The sequence below is a fragment of the Entelurus aequoreus genome, linkage group LG04, assembly GCF_033978785.1.
Source record: "Entelurus aequoreus isolate RoL-2023_Sb linkage group LG04, RoL_Eaeq_v1.1, whole genome shotgun sequence".
Taxonomy (NCBI): domain Eukaryota; kingdom Metazoa; phylum Chordata; class Actinopteri; order Syngnathiformes; family Syngnathidae; genus Entelurus; species Entelurus aequoreus.
Window position 1 is genome coordinate 82,825,978 of NC_084734.1, and position 19,817 is coordinate 82,845,794.

General features: G+C 38.1%; 1 protein-coding gene across 2 annotated transcripts in view; it reads left to right on the forward strand.

Moving 5' to 3' along the window:
- LOC133649087 (septin-8-A-like) overlaps window positions 1–17,364 on the forward strand; it is a 42,506-nt gene extending 25,142 nt beyond the window's left edge. Inside the window, exons 8-11 of one of the 2 annotated variants that reach the window (XR_009825980.1) lie at window positions 168–300; window positions 376–563; window positions 10,569–10,624; window positions 16,505–17,364. Coding sequence is in view for 1 of the 2 variants with exons in the window: in XM_062045866.1 (XP_061901850.1) it covers window positions 168–300; window positions 376–563; window positions 16,505–16,559 (376 nt within the window). In the remaining variant the exon portion in view is untranslated. The remainder of the gene's footprint in view (window positions 1–167; window positions 301–375; window positions 564–10,568; window positions 10,625–16,504) is intronic. The other variant, XM_062045866.1, reaches the window with a different exon arrangement.
- Window positions 17,365–19,817: the final 2,453 nt, after the last annotated feature.

Here is a 19,817-nt window from a genome sequence, read left to right on the forward strand (position 1 = left end):
ACTAATTGTAAGTGTATCTTGTGTTTTTTATGTTGATTTAATAAAAAACAAACAAAAACAAAAATTATGCCGATAATAAAAAAACGATACCGATAATTTCCGATATTACATTTTAAAGCATTTATCGGCATCACTAGTAAAAACTAATATTTTACTTTAATCTGCAGCTTGCAGGAGACGTATGAAGCAAAGAGGAGGGAGTTCATTAGAGATCTGCAAATCAAGGAAGAAGAAATGAGGCAGATGTTTGTCAACAAAGTGAAGGAGACCGAAGCAGAGCTGAAAGAAAAGGAAAAAGAGGTGATGATTATTGGCCCGAATGACACAGTAAGACATGGCAGGCATGTGCCCATTCTATTCTGTTTTGGCTTTCAGCTCCACGAGAGGTTTGAGCAGCTCAAACGGCTGCACCAGGAAGAAAAGAAGAACCTGGAAGAGAAAAAACGAGAGCTGGAGGAGGAGATGAATGCCTTTAACAGGAGGAGGGTGGCTGCAGAGACACTGATGGGCCAGGCTCTCCAAGGCGGCGCTCAGCCCCTCAAGAAGGACAAGGACAAGAAAAAGTAAGCCCCCCCCTTTTTGATTTATGTTTATTGATCACATTTTATTTTAGTGGTTGTCAACATAGCCAAAATTGTGACTCCGGGGTGCAGAGACAGAAGGTGGCGTGCAGGTCAAAAAATACAATTCTTTAGAGAGTTAAGTATGCACAGAGCGACAGATGAACTTCAATAGATTTGATTAGAAATACAAAACAGGTGTGCTGGCGGGAAACTAAACAGAAAGTGAGGCCGACTCACCGAACCCCTAGGGTTCGATCGAACCCAGGTTAAGAACCACTGGGCTAGAGTATACAAATGGGACTTAAATGCTTCTACTGAGGTAGCATCTCTAACTGTTACCGGGAGGACATTCCAAAGTACTGGAGCCCGAATAGAAAACGCTCTAAAGGCCGCAGACTTTTTTTGGGGGGCTCTGAGTATCACTAATAAGCCGGAGTTCTTTGAACGCAGATTTCTGACCGGGACATATGGTACAATACAATCAGCAGGATAGGATGGTGCTAGACCAGGGGTGTCCAAAGTGCGGCCCGGGGGCCATTTGCGGCCCGCAGCTAATTGTTTACCGGCCCGCCACACATTCTGGAAATGCTATTGCAAAAATTAAAAAAACATTTAAAAAAAGTGGAATGAGGTGAAATCTAACGAGAAAAAGTTGCAATGTTGACACAAAGCTGCCATGCAGGCTTTTTTTTTTTCTTTTGTCCATTTTTTTTTTCTTTTTATGCCATTGCTCCAAAAAAAAAAAAAAAATCAATGTTATAATGAATTATTGACCTATTCAAGGCTCCAATTATTTCAAATATTTCACTTTAAAATGTTTTATGTGGAAAATATTGCATATATTGTGTGGTTGCCGTACAAAAACATCAACATTTTCTTTGACAAAAGAGCATAAAACAAACAAAATAATTAGGGCAGATAAATGCGTTAAAATATAATATCGGAAATTATCTGTATCGTTTTTTTTAATTATCGGTATCGTTTTTTTAATTTTTATTTTTAATTAAATCAACATAAAAAACACAAGATACACTTACAATTAATGCACAAACCCAAAAAACCTCCCTCCTCATTCACACAAAAGGGTTGTTTCTTTCTGTTATTAATATTCTGGTTCCTACATTATATATCAATATATATCAATACAGTCTGCAAGGGATACAGTCCGTAAGCACACATGATTGTGCGTGCTGATGCTCAAGAAAATGTTTTAAATAGATTTATCTTATTTTATTTTATAATTTTTTTTTAAAAGTACCTTATCTTCACCATACCTTGTTGTCCAAATTAGACATAATAATGTGTTAATTCCACGACTGTATATATCCGTTGATATCGGTATCGGTTGATATCGGTATCGGTAATTAAAGAGTTGGACAATATCGGAATATCGGATATCGGCAAAAAGCCATTATCGGACATCCCTAAAAATAATAGTTCAAACGTAAAATGGACAGATATATCTGAAGTTGAGCTCGTAACTTAAGTGTTGAAAGTAAAAAAAAAACTAATAAAAATGTATCACTTTCTGAGTGGGGCACCTTTTGGATCCCAAATATATTTAATGGGATTTTATTTATCTTTTCACTGTGATTACTCAAAAATAATAATGAATTAAATTATTGATATTTTTAAGGCTCTAATTACTTCACATCAAACATTGCTTTCTGAATGTTTTGGGCAGTGGGGGAAATACTGCATATTTCAGTTTTATTATAAAAAACTAAGTTGTCTTTGACAGAAAAGGCATAAAACCTTTTTGGTTTTTTAAACTTTATATCAACCTGAAGTTGATATACTGTACAGATTTACTGTAAGCGTTATATAAATAAAAAAATTATAATTTGACTTGTTTTTAACATTTTAATGACTTAGACCCTTTATGGTCCCCGGAAGTCCTAAAGGTAAAAAACAAACAAAATCCATATATTTTGTTATGTTTTGAAAATTAAAAATATCAAAATGGCCCCCGCATGCTTTAATTTTTTTCTCTAAAAAGGGTATTTCAACAAGTAAACAGTACAGTAGGTAGTTGATGTTGATATATGTAATGCACATAAGGGTATTCTAGTCAGATGCGCGTGTGTAAATATGCGATGTGTAAATATCAAAATATTACGTCAAATCACTTTTTGTCAGGCAATATTACATTTAATGACAATTTTACATGAATGAATACATCCAAACACGTTGTACATATTTATTATGTGCAGGAAGAAATAACAGTTACAATTGTGTGTGTGTATCTTCCGAACAAGAAATAAGTTTTATCACATCAACATGGGACTAATTGGCACACCCCGCTTCGCAGCAGGTCCGCAAGCCACGCCCACCCCCCACAGCCACAGAAGAGGAAAACTATCCTTTTCCAGGCACGATAAAGTCTTAAATAATGTCAAACACGTAGTGATACAATAACCAGGAAGATAAAGTGTTTGTCTCACACCTGCTAATCAGGCATTCACATTTTGCCACAACACACATGGGGGAAAGTCCTAGTTGGATATACAGCCAAATTAACTCCTAAACTGCCATTTTAACACACACCTCAAACCATGCACACGCTTCCAATGCTTTCTTGTGGCTACGAGAAAGTTTCTCGTGCGCATGAGAAACTTTTTATTAAAAAAATTAATAAAAATAAATAAATATTAATTTTTTTTTTTTTTTTTTTTTTTTTTAATAAAAAGTTTCTCGTGCGCACGAGATACATGTCTAAAAAAAAAAAAATCCCCATGTCCCTTTAGGGTCTCCGTACAAAGCTGCCATGCAGGCTTTTTTTCCCCCTTTTGTCCATCTTTCTTTTTTCTTTTTTTGCCATTACTCCAAAAAACAAAAAATCAATGTTATAATGAATTATTGACCTATTCAAGGCTCCAATTATTTCAAATATTTCACTTTAAAATGTTTTATGTGGAAAATATTGCATATATTGTGTGGTTGCCGTACAAAAACATCAACATTTTCTTTGACAAAAGAGCATAAAACAAACAAAATAATAGTTCAAACGTAAAATCGACAGATATATCGGAAGTTGAGCTTGTAACTTAAGTGTTGAAAGTAAAAAAAAACAACTAATAAAAATGTATCACTTTCTGAGTGGGGCACTTTTTGGATCCCAAATATATTTAATGGGATTTTATTTATCTTTTCACTGTGATTACTCAAAAATAATAATGAATTAAATTATTGATATTTTTAAGGCTCTAATTACTTCACATCAAACATTGCTTTCTGAATGTTTTGGGCAGTGGGGGAAATACTGCATATTTCAGTTTTATTATAAAAAACGAAGTTGTCTTTGACAGAAAAGGCATAAAACCTTTTTGGTTTTTTAAACTTTATATCAACCTGAAGTTGATATACTGTACAGATTTACTGTAAGCGTTATATAAATAAATACATAATAATTTGACTTGTTTTTAACATTTTAATGACTTAGACCCTTTATGGTCGCCGGAAGTCCTAAAGGTAAAAAACAAACAAAATCCATATATTTTGTTATGTTTTGAAAATGAAAAATATCAAAATGGCCCCCGCATGCTTTAATTTTTCCATGTGCGGCCCTCAGTGGAAAAAGTTTGGACACCCCTGCGCTAGACCGTTTAGTGATTTAAACAGAAGTAGTATCTTAAGTGCACAGGAAGCCAATGCTGGTGAGCCAGTATAGGCGTAATATGATCAAAGGTTCTTGTTTTTAAGCAACTCGGCAAGGTTTGTGTTCAACATTGAATAATGACGATATCATGCAAGCGTGGGCAGTATTGTCAGTGACTCCTCCGTGTACGGGACTGCAGAACGTGATTAATGAGGTAGTGGCATGCTCCCAGGAGCCATGTATTGCTCAGATGGTGATTCAGGGACAGATTGAGAGTGACGCTACTGCGACAGCCTGATCCTTCTCTTTCTGTCTGCGGGCGGACCTGCCAGACGGTATCAGGCAAGAGCAATCGTGTTTACATGCGACTGGTCTCACCGCTGACACGGATGGCCTCACTGAAGCGCAGGAGGACAAGCATATGTCAGGAGGAATTGTTGCCAGGAAATATACACACCTGGTGGTCGGGGCTGAGCGATGCAAATAGTGAAATATATAGTCGGGTAGAAAGGAATTAAATCGAGTGCTATATCACGGAAGTGGTAGTACCAAATTTTTTCCACTGGGGGTCTTAAATCTGTTTTTAGTAAAAATACCCAACAAATGTTTTATATATATTTAAAGAGCTGTCAAAAATAACGAGTCATTTCATGTCAGTAATCTGAAAATGTCTATTCAGCAATATCATTTTATATTTTTTTTTAGCTGATGGTTGACTTTAATTGGCTGATTGAAACAAATTAAATTGACCATATTTTCCGGACCATAGGGGGCACTGCCGATGAATGGTCTATTTAAAAAAATTAATATTTTTTCATATATAAGGCGCACCGGATTATATGGCGCATGAAAGGAGTCATATTATTATTATTTTTTTCTAAATAGAAAACACTTCCTTGTGGTCTACATAACATGTAATGGTGGTTCTTTGGTCAAAATGTTGCGTAGATGATGTTTTACAGATCATCTTCCAGCCGCTTTCTGACAGTCGCTTCAGAATGCGCTGTTTTGTTTTGTTTTTCTTTTGCATAATATTGCGAAACAAAACGCCAGATAATATGTCTTCCCTTATACAAACCCCGTTTCCATATGAGTTGGGAAATTCTGTTAGATGTAAATATAAACGGAATACAATGTTTTGCAAATCTTTTTCAACCCATATTCAATTGAATGCACTACAAAGACAAGATATTTGATGTTCAAACTCATAAACTTTATTTTTTTTTTGCAAATAATAATTAACTTAGAATTTCATGGCTGCAACACGTGCCAAAGTAGTTGGGAAAGGGCATGTTCACCACTGTGTTACATGGCCTTTCCTTTTAACAACACTCAGTAAACGTTTGGGAACTGAGGAGACACATTTTTGAAGCTTCTCGGGTGGAATTCTTTCCCATTCTTGCTTGATGTACAGCTTAAGTTGTTCAACAGTCCGGGGGTCTCCCTTCTGCTATTTTAGGCTTCATAATGCGCCACACATTTTCAATGGGAGACAGGTCTGGACTACAGGCAGGCCAGTCTAGTACCTGCACTCTTTTACTATGAAGCCACATTGATGTAATACGTGGCTTGGCATTGTCTTGCTGAAATAAGCAGGGGCGTCCATGGTAACGTTGCTTGGATGGCAACATATGTTGCTCCAAAACCTGTATGTACCTTTCAGCATTAATGGTGCCTTCACAGATGTGTAAGTTACCCATGTCTTGGGCACTAATACACCCCCATACCATCACAGATGCTGGCTTTTACACTTTGTGCCTATAACAATCCGGATGGTTCTTTTCCTCTTTGGTCCGGAGGACACGACGTCCACAGTTTCCAAAAACAATTTGAAATGTGGACTCGTCAGACCACAGAACACTTTTCCACTTTGTATCAGTCCATCTTAGATGAGCTCAGGCCCAGCGAAGCCGACGGCGTTTCTGGGTGTTGTTGATAAACGGTTTTCGCCTTGCATAGGAGAGTTTTAACTTGCACTTACAGATGTAGCGACCAACTGTAGTTACTGACAGTGGGTTTCTGAAGTGTTCCTGAGCCCATGTGGTGATATCCTTTACACACTGATGTCGCTTGTTGATGCGGTACAGCCTGAGGGATCGAAGGTCACGGGCTTAGCTGCTTACGTGCAGTGATTTCTCCAGATTCTCTGAACCCTTTGATGATATTACGGAGCTTAGATGGTGAAATCCCTAAATTCCTTGCAATAGCTGGTTGAGAAAGGTTTTTCTTAAAGGCCTACTGAAACCCACTACTACCGACCACGCAGTCTGATAGTTTATATATCAATGATGAAATCTTAACATTATAACACATGCCAATACGGCCGGGTTAACTTATAAAGTGACATTTTAAATTTGCCGCTAAACTTCCGGTTCGAAACGCCTCTGAGGATGACGTATGCGTGTGACGTAGCCCGACGAACACGGGTATGCCTTCCACATTGAAGCCGATACGAAAAAGCTCTGTATTCATTTCATAATTCCACAGTATTCTGGACATCTGTGTTCGTGAATCTGTTTCAATCATGTTCATTGCATTATGGAGAAGGAAGCCGAGCAAGCAAAGAAGAAAGTTGTCGGTGCGAAATGGACGTATTTTTCGAACGTAGTCAGCCACAACAGTACACAGCCGGCGCTTCTTTGTTTACATTCCCGAAAGATGCAGTCAAGATGGAAGAACTCGGATAACAGAGACTCTAACCAGGAGGACTTTTGATTTGGATACACAGACGCCTGTAGAGAACTGGGACAACACAGACTCTTACCAGGATTACTTTGATTTGGATGACAAAGACGCAGACGTGCTACTGTGAGTATGCAGCTTTGGCTTTTTTTTGCGTATGTACGTAACTTTTTTTAAATATATAAGCTTTATGAACCTTGGGTTAGGTGAACGGTCTTTTGGGCTGAGTGATTGTGTGTGTTGATCATGTGTTTGAATTGTATTGGCGTGTTCTATGGAGCTAGGAGCTAGCAGAGGAGCTAGGAGCTAGCATAACACGTACCTACCGTACGTGCGCGTCACGTACGTAACTTTTTAAAAATATATAAGCTTTATGAACCTTGGGTTAGGTGAACGGTCTTTTGGGCTGAGTGATTGTGTGTGTTGATCGGGTGTTTGAATTGTATTGGCGTGTTCTATGGAGCTAGGAGCTAGCAGAGGAGCTAGGAGCTAGCATAACAAACACGCAGGTGTTTTTATGCAGGATTAATTTGTGGCATATTAAATATAAGCCTGGTTGTGTTGTGGCTAATAGAGTATATATATGTCTTGTGTTTATTTACTGTTGTAGTCATTCCCAGCTGAATATCAGGTACCGTGAGTATGCAGCCTTGGCTGCTAAACATTCGATAACTTGACCGTATGTGCGCGTCACGTACGTAACTTTTAAAAAATATATAAGCTTTATGAACATTGGGTTAGGTAAACGGTCTTTTGGGCTGAGTGATTGTGTGTGTTGATCGGGTGTTTGAATTGTATTGGCGTGTTCTATGGAGCTAGGAGCTAGCAGAGGAGCTAGGAGCTAGCATAACAAACACGCAGGTGTTTTTATGCAGGATTAATTTGTGGCATATTAAATATAAGCCTGGTTGTGTTGTGGCTAATAGAGTATATATATGTCTTGTGTTTATTTACTGTTGTAGTCATTCCCAGCTGAATATCAGGTACCGTGAGTATGCAGCCTTGGCTGCTAAACATTCGATAACTTGACCGTATGTGCGCGTCACGTACGTAACTTTTAAAAAATATATAAGCTTTATGAACCTTGGGTTAGGTAAACGGTCTTTTGGGCTGAGTGATTGTGTGTGTTGATCAGGTGTTTGAATTGTATTGGCGTGTTCTATGGAGCTAGGAGCTAGCAGAGGAGCTAGGAGCTAGCATAACAAACACGCAGGTGTTTTTATGCAGGATTAATTTGTGGCATATTAAATATAAGCCTGGTTGTGTTGTGGCTAATAGAGTATATATATGTCTTGTGTTTATTTACTGTTGTAGTCATTCCCAGCTGAATATCAGGTCACCCCCGGCTCTCACAGCATCTTCCCTATCTGAATAGCTTCAACTCCCCACTAGTCCTTCACTTGCACTTTACTCATCCACAAATCTTTCATCCTCGCTCAAATTAATGGGGAAATTGTCGCTTTCTCGGTCCGAATCTCTCTCACTTCATGCGGCCATCATTGTAAACAATAGGGAACTTTGCGTATATGTTCAACTGACTACGTCACGCTACTTCCGGTAGGTGCAAGCCTTTTTTTTATCAGATACCAAAAGTTGCAATCTTTATCGTCGTTGTTCTATACTAAATCCTTTCAGCAAAAATATGGCAATATCGCGAAATGATCAAGTATGACACATAGAATAGATCTGCTATCCCCGTTTAAATAAAAAAAATTCATTTCAGTAGGCCTTTAAACTGTTCAACAATTTGCTCACGCATTTGTTGACAACGTGGTGACCCTCGCCCCATCCTTGTTTGTGAATGACTGAGCATTTCATGGAATCTACTTTTATACCCAATCATGGCACCCACCTGTTCCCAATTTGCCTGTTCACCTGTGGGATGTTCCAAATAAGTGTTTGATGAGCATTCCTCAACTTTATCAGTATTTATTGCCACGTTTCCCAACTTCTTTGTCACGTGTTGCTGGCATCAAATTCTAAAGTTAATGATTATTTGCACACAAAAAAAATGTTTATCAGTTTGAACATCAAATATGTTGTCTTTGTAGCATATTCAACTGAATATGGGTTGAAAAGGCTTTGCAAATAATTGTATTCCGTTTATATTTACATCTAACACAATTTCCCAACTCATATGGAAACGGGGTTTGTACACACACCGTAATAATACTCGTATGTTGAAGCACATCAAACGGTGCAGCCTCTCTTATGTTTGACTGCCAGCTACTGGTCACACTTATCATGACACCATGTACCAAATAAAATTGCTGCGAGGTGGGTAAGCTCAACCAAACTTATGCCTTACAATAGGTGCACCGGGTTATAAGGCGCACTGTCGAGTTTTGAGGGGGGGGAAAAGGATTCTAAGTGCTCTTTATAGTCCGGAAAATACTGTATGCGTTTTGGTGTCTGCTGGTGTTTTTTTAATGTTTGTTTTTTCGTATTGAGATATTATTAACTTATCTATGCAATATGCATTTTCTGGTGTCTGGAACATTCTTAGCCTTATAAGCGTTTATGATTGTGCTTCAATATTTCAGCTTTTTCTCTTTACTTTGTGCGTGTTTGCTTTATTTTTCTTAATTGTTGCTGTTTTTTTAATTTTTCGATTTTATATGCCATTAAAAGACGAGCATCGGGCTGCACTTTGGATATATTTGGTTTAAAGCAGGGGTGTCCAAAGTGCGGCCCGGGGGCCATTTGCAACCCGCAGCTAATTGTTTACCGGCCAGCCACACATTCTGCAAAAATGGCAAAATTTATAATATTGCAAAAATTTAAAAAAACATTTAAAAAAAGTGGAATGAGGTGAAATCTATCAAGAAAAAGTTGCAATGTTGACACAAAGCTGCCATGCAGGCTGTTTTTTTTCTTTTGTCTTTGTTCCTTTTTCTTTTTTTTGCCATTGCTAAAAAAAAAAAAAAAAAAGACTAAAAATCTATGTTATAATGAATTATTACTTAAAAAATATAACTTTAAAAATATTGCATATATAGTGTGGTTGCCATATAAAAACATCAAAGTTTTATTTGACAAAAGAGCATAAAACAAACAAAATAATAGTTCAAACGTAAAATTGACAGATGTATCTGAAGTTGATCTCATAATTTAAGTGTTAAAAGTAAAAAAAAAACTAATACAAATGTATCACTTTATGAGTGGGGGACCTTTTGGATCCCAAATATGTTTAGTAGGATTTTATTTAACTTTTCACTGTGATTACTCAAAAATATTAAAGACTTAAAATCAATGGTGTCCTGCATTATTGATCTTTTAAGGCTCTAATTACTAAATACTGCATATTTCAGTTTTACTATAAAAAACAAAGTTGTCTTTGACAGAAAACCTTTTTTTTTTATATACTTTATATCAACCTCAAGTTGATATAGAGATTTACTGTAAGCGTTAATTAAAATAAAAAAATAATAATTTGACTCATTTTTAACAGTTTAATGACTGAGACCCTTTATAGTCCCCGGGAGCCCTAAAGGTTAAAAAAAAAAAAAATCCATATATTTTGTTAAGCTTTGAAAATGAAAAATATCAAAATAGCCCCCGCATGCTTAAATTTTTCCGTGTACGGCCCTCAATGGAAAAAGTTTGGACACCCCTGGTTTCATGTCTAACTTTTTTTTTTTTTTACTTGTACCCCATTTGAAGTCTTACATGTGTGTTTTATCCTCCCGCCACATTTTGTTGTTGTATTTCTTGTCCCTTTTCAGTTGATGTATGGAAAAGTCACCCAGGGAAACCAAGAATGTGGCTGTCATCAGCACGGGTAAAAGAGACGGGCGGTGCTGGGGCGTGTGAGGCGGAATATGAATGTGACTGTGTACTTACTGATGATAACGCCAGCTTTGCTCCACGTATTGATACAGAGACTCCGCTAAACACACAATCACTAATCCACGGACTGTTTTTAATACTTGTCATGTGTGTTTCATGTTGTCAAGAATGTGTTGAAAGAACTAATCATTTACTTTACATGTGTTCTATGTTAACAAAGAATATTTACTGTGTCAAAACCTCAAATGTCCATACATTTAGATTATTTCTTAGTTGTAACAACGCTTCTTGACAGTTTACATCTAGAAAGCCTGTTTATTTCAATTTTTTACACTCCTTTATAGTTCAGCGATATAAATGAAACTTGAATTCAACTTAGAGTAGTCAGGTTACAACTTGAAAGGCACAAAAGGGTACGGTACGCTGCTCCACCTTTTGCTTGAGGTGCTCAATTGGGTTTATGTCTGGCGAGCTAACTGTTTTAATGACATTCAGACTTTACTTCAATCCATAACGGAGCAGCATCTCCTCATCCGTGGCTCACTAGTGCAACAACAAGGCCGGAAATGTGTCCCGTGAAAAAACGTCCGACCGGAACTCTCTAATAACTAAAGTTCCTTGGGTGAATAATGTAAACTCACAACACCGGTATGTTTTAGCGCTTTCATGGCGAGTTTACTGACATATATAAGTAAGAACTTTACACTACTCTATATTAGAAATGGCAACAGCGGAGGATGTATGTGCCATAACAAGAAGATAGAGAAAAAGAAGAAGCTTATCGACTATGTTGTTGTCACGTACTACAAAGGCAGACGCGCGCAAATTTTCAGGACTTATGCAGATCCCAAATACAGATACTAGAAGGTAAGAAAAGTTGCTTTTGCATAATATTGCAATACAAAACACCAGATAATGTCTTCCCTTATACACACACCATAATAATACTCGTATGTTGAAGCACAGTACAATCCACCAAGCGGTGCGGCTTCATAGCTTACCAAAGTCGTACTAAAACATTTTGATATATTTTTGAGCGCAGTGTGTAATGTTCTATACTTTCAATGGAACATATAAAATGTTGATGTTGTGTACTTGAGTCATATTGCAGTCTACACATATCTCTTATGTGTGACTGCCATCATTTTGCGGTCTACACGTAACTCTTATGTGTGACTGCCATCATTTTGCAGTCTACACGTATCTCCTTATGTGTGACTGCCATCTACTGGTCAAATTTATCGTTTCACCATGTGCCAAATAAAATAGCTCTGTACATTATAAGGCGCACTGTCGAGTTTTGAGAAAATGAAATGATTTGAAGTGCGCCTTATACACTGTAAAAACTGAAATCTAAGTAAGATCAAATATCTCAAATAAGGGTGATATTTGCTTATTTTCTGTCTGATAAGATAGATAATTTTCAGGACTTATGCAGATCCCAAATACAGATACTACAAGGTAAGAAAAGTTGCTTTTGCATAATATTGCAAAACAAAACGCCAGATAATGTCTTACCTTATACACACACCATAATAATACTGGTATGTTGAAGCACAGTACAATCCATCTAGTGGTGCGGCTTCATAGCTTACCAAAGTCCTACTAAAACATTTTGATGGATTTTTGAGCGTGGTGTGTAATGTTCTATATTTTCAATGGAACATATACAATTTTAGTGTTGTTTACCTGAGTCATATTCCAGTCTACACATATCTCTTATGTGTGACTGCCATCTACTGGTCACACTTATCATTTCACCATGTACCAAATAAAATAGCTTCGAAATCAAAATGATTCCGTAGATTAGGCGCACCGGGTTATAAGGCGCACTGTCGAGTTTTGAGAAAATTAAAAGATTTCAAGTGCGCCTTATAGTCCGAAAAATACTGTACTAGTTGGAATTAATGTTTCTCCTCGGCAGTGCCAGCAGCACGCATGCCGCCACAGCAGCACTCATGCAGCCCCAGACAATCGTCTCAGTACTCACTTGTGTTGTCTGCTGGTTCGACAATAATAGCTGTGCGCGAAGTCATTCTCAATGGAAGGTGAATATATTCTGCTCCGCAAGTTGTACGCCGACTACTCCTCTTAAAGTACAGCATATCCAAATTTCATTTCTAAAGTCTTGCCCCTTGCTGAAATGGACATGAGCGCAACACACATAGTCCGCATTCCACGAATGCATGTTTCCTTTAAATAGGACATTTGAAATAAACAGGCTTTTTCTAATAAGATGAGAAGAAAACATATTTGCAGGAGCATGGTTGCAGGATCGACAAATAAATGGTACCAAACACAGAAAACCTTACTGTATGTCAGGGATATTCAACTGAATTGTTTTGGGGGCCACATTTCCAGAAAGCTAAGGACCTGGGGGGTCCTTTGCTTTTTTTGTGTATTCCGGAGAACCAGCAATAGACATTTGATTTTGGTCTATTGATTTTGTCCGAGTTACAGGAGTGCTCTGCTTTTTTCAAAGGACATTCTGCAAAACAGCTAGTTAAAGGCCTACTGAAATGAGATTTTCTTATTCAAACGGGGATAGCAGGTCCATTCTGTGTGTCATACTTGATCATTTCGCGATATTGCCATATTTTTGCTGAAAGGATTTAGTAGAGAACATCAATGATAAAGTTCGCAACTTTTGGTCGCTGATAAAAAAAAGCCTTGCCTGTACCGGAAGTAGCGTGACGTCACAGGTTGTGGAGCGCCTCACATCTCCACATTGTTTACAATCATGGCCACCAGCAGCGAGAGCGATTCGGACCGAGAAAGCGACGATTTCCCCATTAATTTAAGCGAGGATGAAAGATTTGTGGATGAGGAAAGTGAGAGTGAAGGACTAGAGGGCAGTGGAAGCGATTCAGATAGGGAAGATGCTGTGAGAGGCGGGTGGGACCTGATATTCAGCTGGGAATGACTAAAACAGTAAATAAACACAAGACATATATATACTCTATTAGCCACAACACAACCAGGCTTATATTTAATATGCCAAAAAATTAATCCCGCATAACAAACACCTCCCCCCTCCCGTCCATATAACCCGCCAATTCAAATCAAACACCCGCACAACACACTCAATCCCACAGCCCAAAGTACCGTTCACCTCCGCAAAGTTCATACAGCACATATATTTCCCCAAAGTTACGTACATGACATGCACATAGCGGCACGCACGTACGGGCAAGCGATCAAATGTTTGGAAGCCGCAGCTGCGTACCCACGGTAGCGCGTATCCAACTCAAAGTCCTCCTGGTAAGAGTCTCTTTTGTCCCATCTCCACAAGCATGCGTATCCAACTCAAAGTCCTCCTGGTAAGATTCTCTGTTGTCCCATCTCCACAGGCCAATGGTAAAGCTTGACTGTCATCGTTCGGGAATGTAAACAATGAAACACCGGCTACGACGTAGCCGCTACGTGTTTGTGTTGCTGCAGCCGGCCGCTAATACACCGCTTCCCACCTACAGCTTTCTTCTTTGCTATCTCCGTTGTTCATTAAACAAATTGCAAAAGATTCACCAACACAGATGTCCAGAATACTGTGGAATTTTGCGATGAAAACAGACGACTTAATAGCTGGCCACAATGGTGTCCCAAAATGTCCGCTACAATCCGTGACGTCACGCGCAAACGTCATCATACCGAGACATTTTCAGCAGGATATATCGCGGGAAATTTAAAATTGCACTTTACTAATCTAACCCGGCCGTATTGGCACGTGTTGCAATGTTAAGATTTCATCATTGATATGTAAACTATCAGACTGCGTGGTCGGTAGTAGTGGCTTTCAGTAGGCCTTTAAATATAATCTCTATGACAGTAGTCGAGTGTTTTTAAGAATCTGTTAGTTTCTCACAAGTTTTTTTAACTGAACTCGCGGGTTCAGTTGAATAGCCCAAATGATAATAAGAGAGGACCTAAAATGGAACCTTGAGGAACACCTCTGGTATAACTAAAGAAGTCGAACTAATGATTACTGACTGCATCTGAAGTAAACAAGCTACAGCAACACCTTAGTTACATAAATCCAAACAATTTGTAACTGCCAAAAAGGGGAGGACTCAAAGGGGTGCCTTGAGGAACGTCCTCAGTTATGTAAAGCACAAGTTTAGACCCCAGTGTTCTATGTTTGCTAGCAAGGCTACAATATCAATGGATGGATCTGCCAAGGTCTAATTCCTCTATACAAAAGAAGCACTCTAGCGTTTTTAGGAATTTTCTGCAGAAATGTTTGCCTGCCAAATTTTGAACTGAACTCGGGGGTCAGTGTGTTGTAATTCCTGGGCCGGATTTGGCCCCTGGGCAGCAAGTTGAATAGCCCTGCTGTATGTAAATGAAAACAATCTGATTTTACAGTACTTTAAAGGCCTACTGAAAGCCACAACTACCGACCACGCAGTCTGATAGTTTATACATCAATGATGAAATCTTAACATTGCAACACATGCCAATACGGCCGGGTTAACTTATAAAGTGACATTTTAAATTTCCCGCCACACTTCCGGTTGAAAACGTCTAGATATGATGACGTATGCGCGTGACGGAATCAGTTGATGCGGAAGTATTGGTACCCCATTGAATACAATACAAAAAAGCTCTGTTTTCATTTCAAAAGTCCACAGTATTCTGGACATCTGTGTTGATGAACAATGGAGACTGCAAAGAAGAAAGTTGTAGGTGGGATCGGTGTATTAGCGGCGGACTACAGCAACACAACCAGGAAGACAGAGATGGATAGCAGACGCGTTAGCCGCCGAACTCACCTTAACTTCACCCGATCACCCGCATCTGTGATCGGGTGAAGTCCTTTGTCGCACCGTCGATCGCTGGAATGCAGGTGAGCATGGGTGTTGATGAGCAGATGAGGGCTGGCTTGCGTAGGTGGATAGCTAATGTTTTTAGCATAGCTCTGTGAGGTCCGGTTGCTAAGTTAGCTTCAATGGCGTCATTAGCAACAGCATTGTTAACCTTCGCCAGGCTGGAAAGCATTAATCGTGTATTTACATGTCCCTGGTTTAATAGTATTGTTGATCTTCTGTCTATCCTTCCAGTCAGGGATTTATTGATTTTGTTTCTATATGCAGTTAAGCACGATGCTATCACGTTAGCTCCGTAGCTAAAGTGTTTCGTCGATGTATTGTCGTGGAGATAAAAGTCACTGTGAATGTCCATTTCGCGTTCTCGACTCTCATTTTCAAGAGGATATAGTATCCGAGGTGGTTTAAAATACAAATCCGTGATCCACAATAGAAAAAGGAGAGTGTGGAATCCAATGAGCCAGCTTGTACCTAAGTTACGGTCAGAGCGAAAAAATATGTCTTGCACTGCATTCTAGTCATTCACTCTAACGTTCCTCATCCACAAATCTTTCATCCTCGCTCAAATTAATGGGGTAATCGTCGCTTTCTCGGTCCGAATCGCTCTCGCTGCATTGAAAACAATAGAAAAATGTGAGGAGCCTTTCAATTGACTACGTCACGCTACTTTCGGTAGGGGCAAGGCTTTTTTTTTTATCAGATACCAAAAGTTGCGAACTTTATCGTCGATGTTCTCTACTAAATCCTTCCAGCAAAAATATGGCAATATCGCGAAATGATCAAGTATGACACATAGAATGGATCTGCTATCCCCGTTTAAATAAATAAAAATTCATTTTAATAGGCCTTTAATTGCAATGGAATCACTAAATCTATGGCTGACTGAACATATTTTGGATCTGTAAATGTGCTGCTATTTTCTTTGTTACCAGCCAGAATCTGACCTTTGCATCTTGTCTTCACTAACGGCTAACCAATAACATGCATCCTTTATAATGTACCTAAATGCTGTATAAGTAAATGACACGTTTTCTCTTTTCTTTCTTTAGCTTCTTTAGTCTTCCCTCTGCGTGCTCCTTAACCTCGTCAAGGAATTTGAACTAGAGGACTTTCTACTAACTACATGGAAAGCTCACAGACTGACTTGCCAGCTCATTGTTTTTGCCTATTGAAATTAGCACTTTTCCAGAAATGCACTTCCATCCCTGGGATTGCATCGCCAAGAGTCTTCCTCCATGTGTTCTGCTCTCTCAAAGCTTTTCAGCAGCGCTTTGTAGCATGGAACGTGCATGTCATAGTCAGTATAACCATCTCTCTTAGCCTTCAGATAAATGTGCCCATCTTTAATCTCCAATGTACTTTTGACTAAAGACACTGTGAAATGATGTATATTATATACCATGAAGTCACATTGAATCATTAAGGTTATTTTTGAATAATTGTTATTCTATATACAGAGATTATAATAGGCTTTGATTAGCATATCAGTACCTTATCATACTATTATATCTTTTTTAGCATCTATGTTCACCTGTTTGATCCAACATGATTCACTAAAAGAGCTGTGTAATTAATTATACATTAAAATGATAGTTATTGCCCATGTACATTACATAAGAACAGATATTAGACATACATTTTAACCCAGTTCAACACCACCACAAACTTCTGTCAATAGCAAAGTAGCCTATAATTATCTAATCTCAACAAAAACAGTAACGTCACAACTAGTGAGAATTTACGGTGCTTTTTTAATTTTTTTTAATTTTATTTAAAGTACATTTAATTAGCTGGCAGATCAATGTGCATTTGAAGGTACAGTTGTGTCTGAAGTTAAAATTGAAATTGCCATATTATCTTATGTCAAATCTAATATTTGTTATGTGTTTAATGTAATAAAGACTAACTTTATTGAAAATGTATCCTGTATGGTCCATTTCTCCACCGGGTTCAGCCTCCTTCCCAGGGATGTCAAACTCGTTTTCATTGAGGGCCACATCGCAGTTATGGCTGCCATCAGAGGGCCAATTGCAACAGCAAATACTGTATGAATTTGCCTCTGGATTTCATTATTAATTCTATATTTTTTTAAAGTAAAGTGTCGATTTTACAGTAAAAACTTTACAAAATTTGACTGTAAAATATAGTATTTAAAAAAAAACATTTTTTTTACAACATTTTACGGTAAATGAAAAAACAGTATTACAAATTTTTTTTTTGGGGGGGGGGGTTATGGAAAAAGTTGGCAGAATGTTTGTGTTAAATATACATTGTTTTTTACATCATATTGTGAATGGAAAAACAGTTCAAGTTCTTGTTTTATTCTGGCAACTCAGCTGCCAGTTTTTCTACCGTAAAAACAAATGTACCGTTTTTCCATTTACAGTAATACACCGTTAAAAACAAAAACCATAGATTTTACAGTCAAAAACTGGCAGCTCAGTCAACAGAATTTTGACGCAAAGAACAGTAGTAGTTGTTTTCAATTTGCAGTAATATGCTGTAAAGAACAACATAAAATGTATTGTCGTTTTTATTCATTTGATGGGTAATTTGCTGTAAAGTTAAGTATTTTTATTTAGACAAAAACATGTTTGGAAAGTATGATAATATACTGTAATATGTGTTGCAATATTGGATACTATTAAAGTTGAAAAGGTATGCAATTTCAAACAGTACATATATTTTATCAGTCAAAAAAAAAAATCTATTTAGTGAGAAAATATTAACTATAATATTAATATAATATACAAACCCTGTTTCCATATGAGTTGGGAAATTGTGTTAGATGTAAATATAAACGGAATACAATGATTTGCAAATCCTTTTCAACCCATATTCAGTTGAATATGCTACAAAGACAACATATTTGATGTTCAAACTGATAAACATTTTTTTTTTTGTTGCAAATAATCATTAACTTTAGAATTTGATGCCAGCAACACGTGACCAAGAAGTTGGGAAAGGTGGCAATAAATACTGATAAAGTTGAGGAATGCTCATCAAACACTTATTTGGAACATCCCACAGGTGAACAGACAAATTGGGAACAGATGGGTGCCATGATTGGGTATAAAAGTAGATTCCATGAAATGCTCAGTCATTCACAAACAAGGATGGGGCGAGGGTCACCACTTTGTCAACAAATGCCTGAGCAAATTGTTGAACAGTTTAAGAAAAACCTTTCTCAACCAGCTATTGCAAGGAATTTAGGGATTTCACCATCTACGCTCCGTAATATCATCAAAGGGTTCAGAGAATCTGGAGAAATCACTGCACGTAAGCAGCTAAGCCCGTGACCTTCCATCCCTCAGGCTGTACTGAATCAACAAGCGACATCAGTGTGTAAAGGATATCACCACATGGGCTCAGGAACACTTCAGAAACCCACTGTCAGTAACTACAGTTGGTCGCTACATCTGTAAGTGCAAGTTAAAACTCTCCTATGCAAAGCGAAAACCGTTTATCAACAACACCCAGAAACGCCGTCGGCTTCGCTGGGCCTGAGCTCATCTAAGATGGACTGATACAAAGTGGAAAAGTGTTCTGTGGTCTGACGAGTCCACATTTCAAATTGTTTTTGGAAACTGGACGTCGTGTCCTCCGGACCAAAGAGGAAAAGAACCATCCGGATTGTTATAGGCGCAAAGTTGAAAAGCCAGCATCTGTGATGGTATGGGGGTGTATTAGTGCCCAAGACATGGGTAACTTACACATCTGTGAAGGCACCATTAATGCTGAAAGGTACATACAGGTTTTAGAGCAACATATGTAGCCATACAAGCAACGTTACCATGGACGCCCCTGCTTATTTCAGCAACACAATGCCAAGCCACATGTTACATTAACGTGGCTTCATAGTAAAAGAGTGCGGGTACTAGACTGGCCTGCCTGTAGTCCAGACCTGTCTCCCGTTGAAAATGTGTGGCGCATTATGAAGCCTAAAATAGCACAAGGGAGACCCCCGGACTGTTGAACAACTTAAGCTGTACATCAAGCAAGAATGGGAAAGAATTCCACCTGAGAAGCTTCAAAAATGTGTCTCCTCAGTTCCCAAACGTTTACTGAGTGTTGTTAAAAGGAAAGGCCATGTAACACAGTGGTGAACATGCCCTTTCCCAACTACTTTGGCACGTGTTGCAGCCATGAAATTCTAAGTTAATTATTATTTGCAAAAAAAAATAAAGTTTATGAGTTTGAACATCAAATATCTTGTCTTTGTAGTGCATTCAATTGAATATGGGTTGAAAATGATTTGCAAATCATTGTATTCCGTTTATATTTACATCTAACACAATTTCCCAACTCATATGGAAACGGGGTTTGTAATATAATATAATATAATATTAACTTTTTTGACAT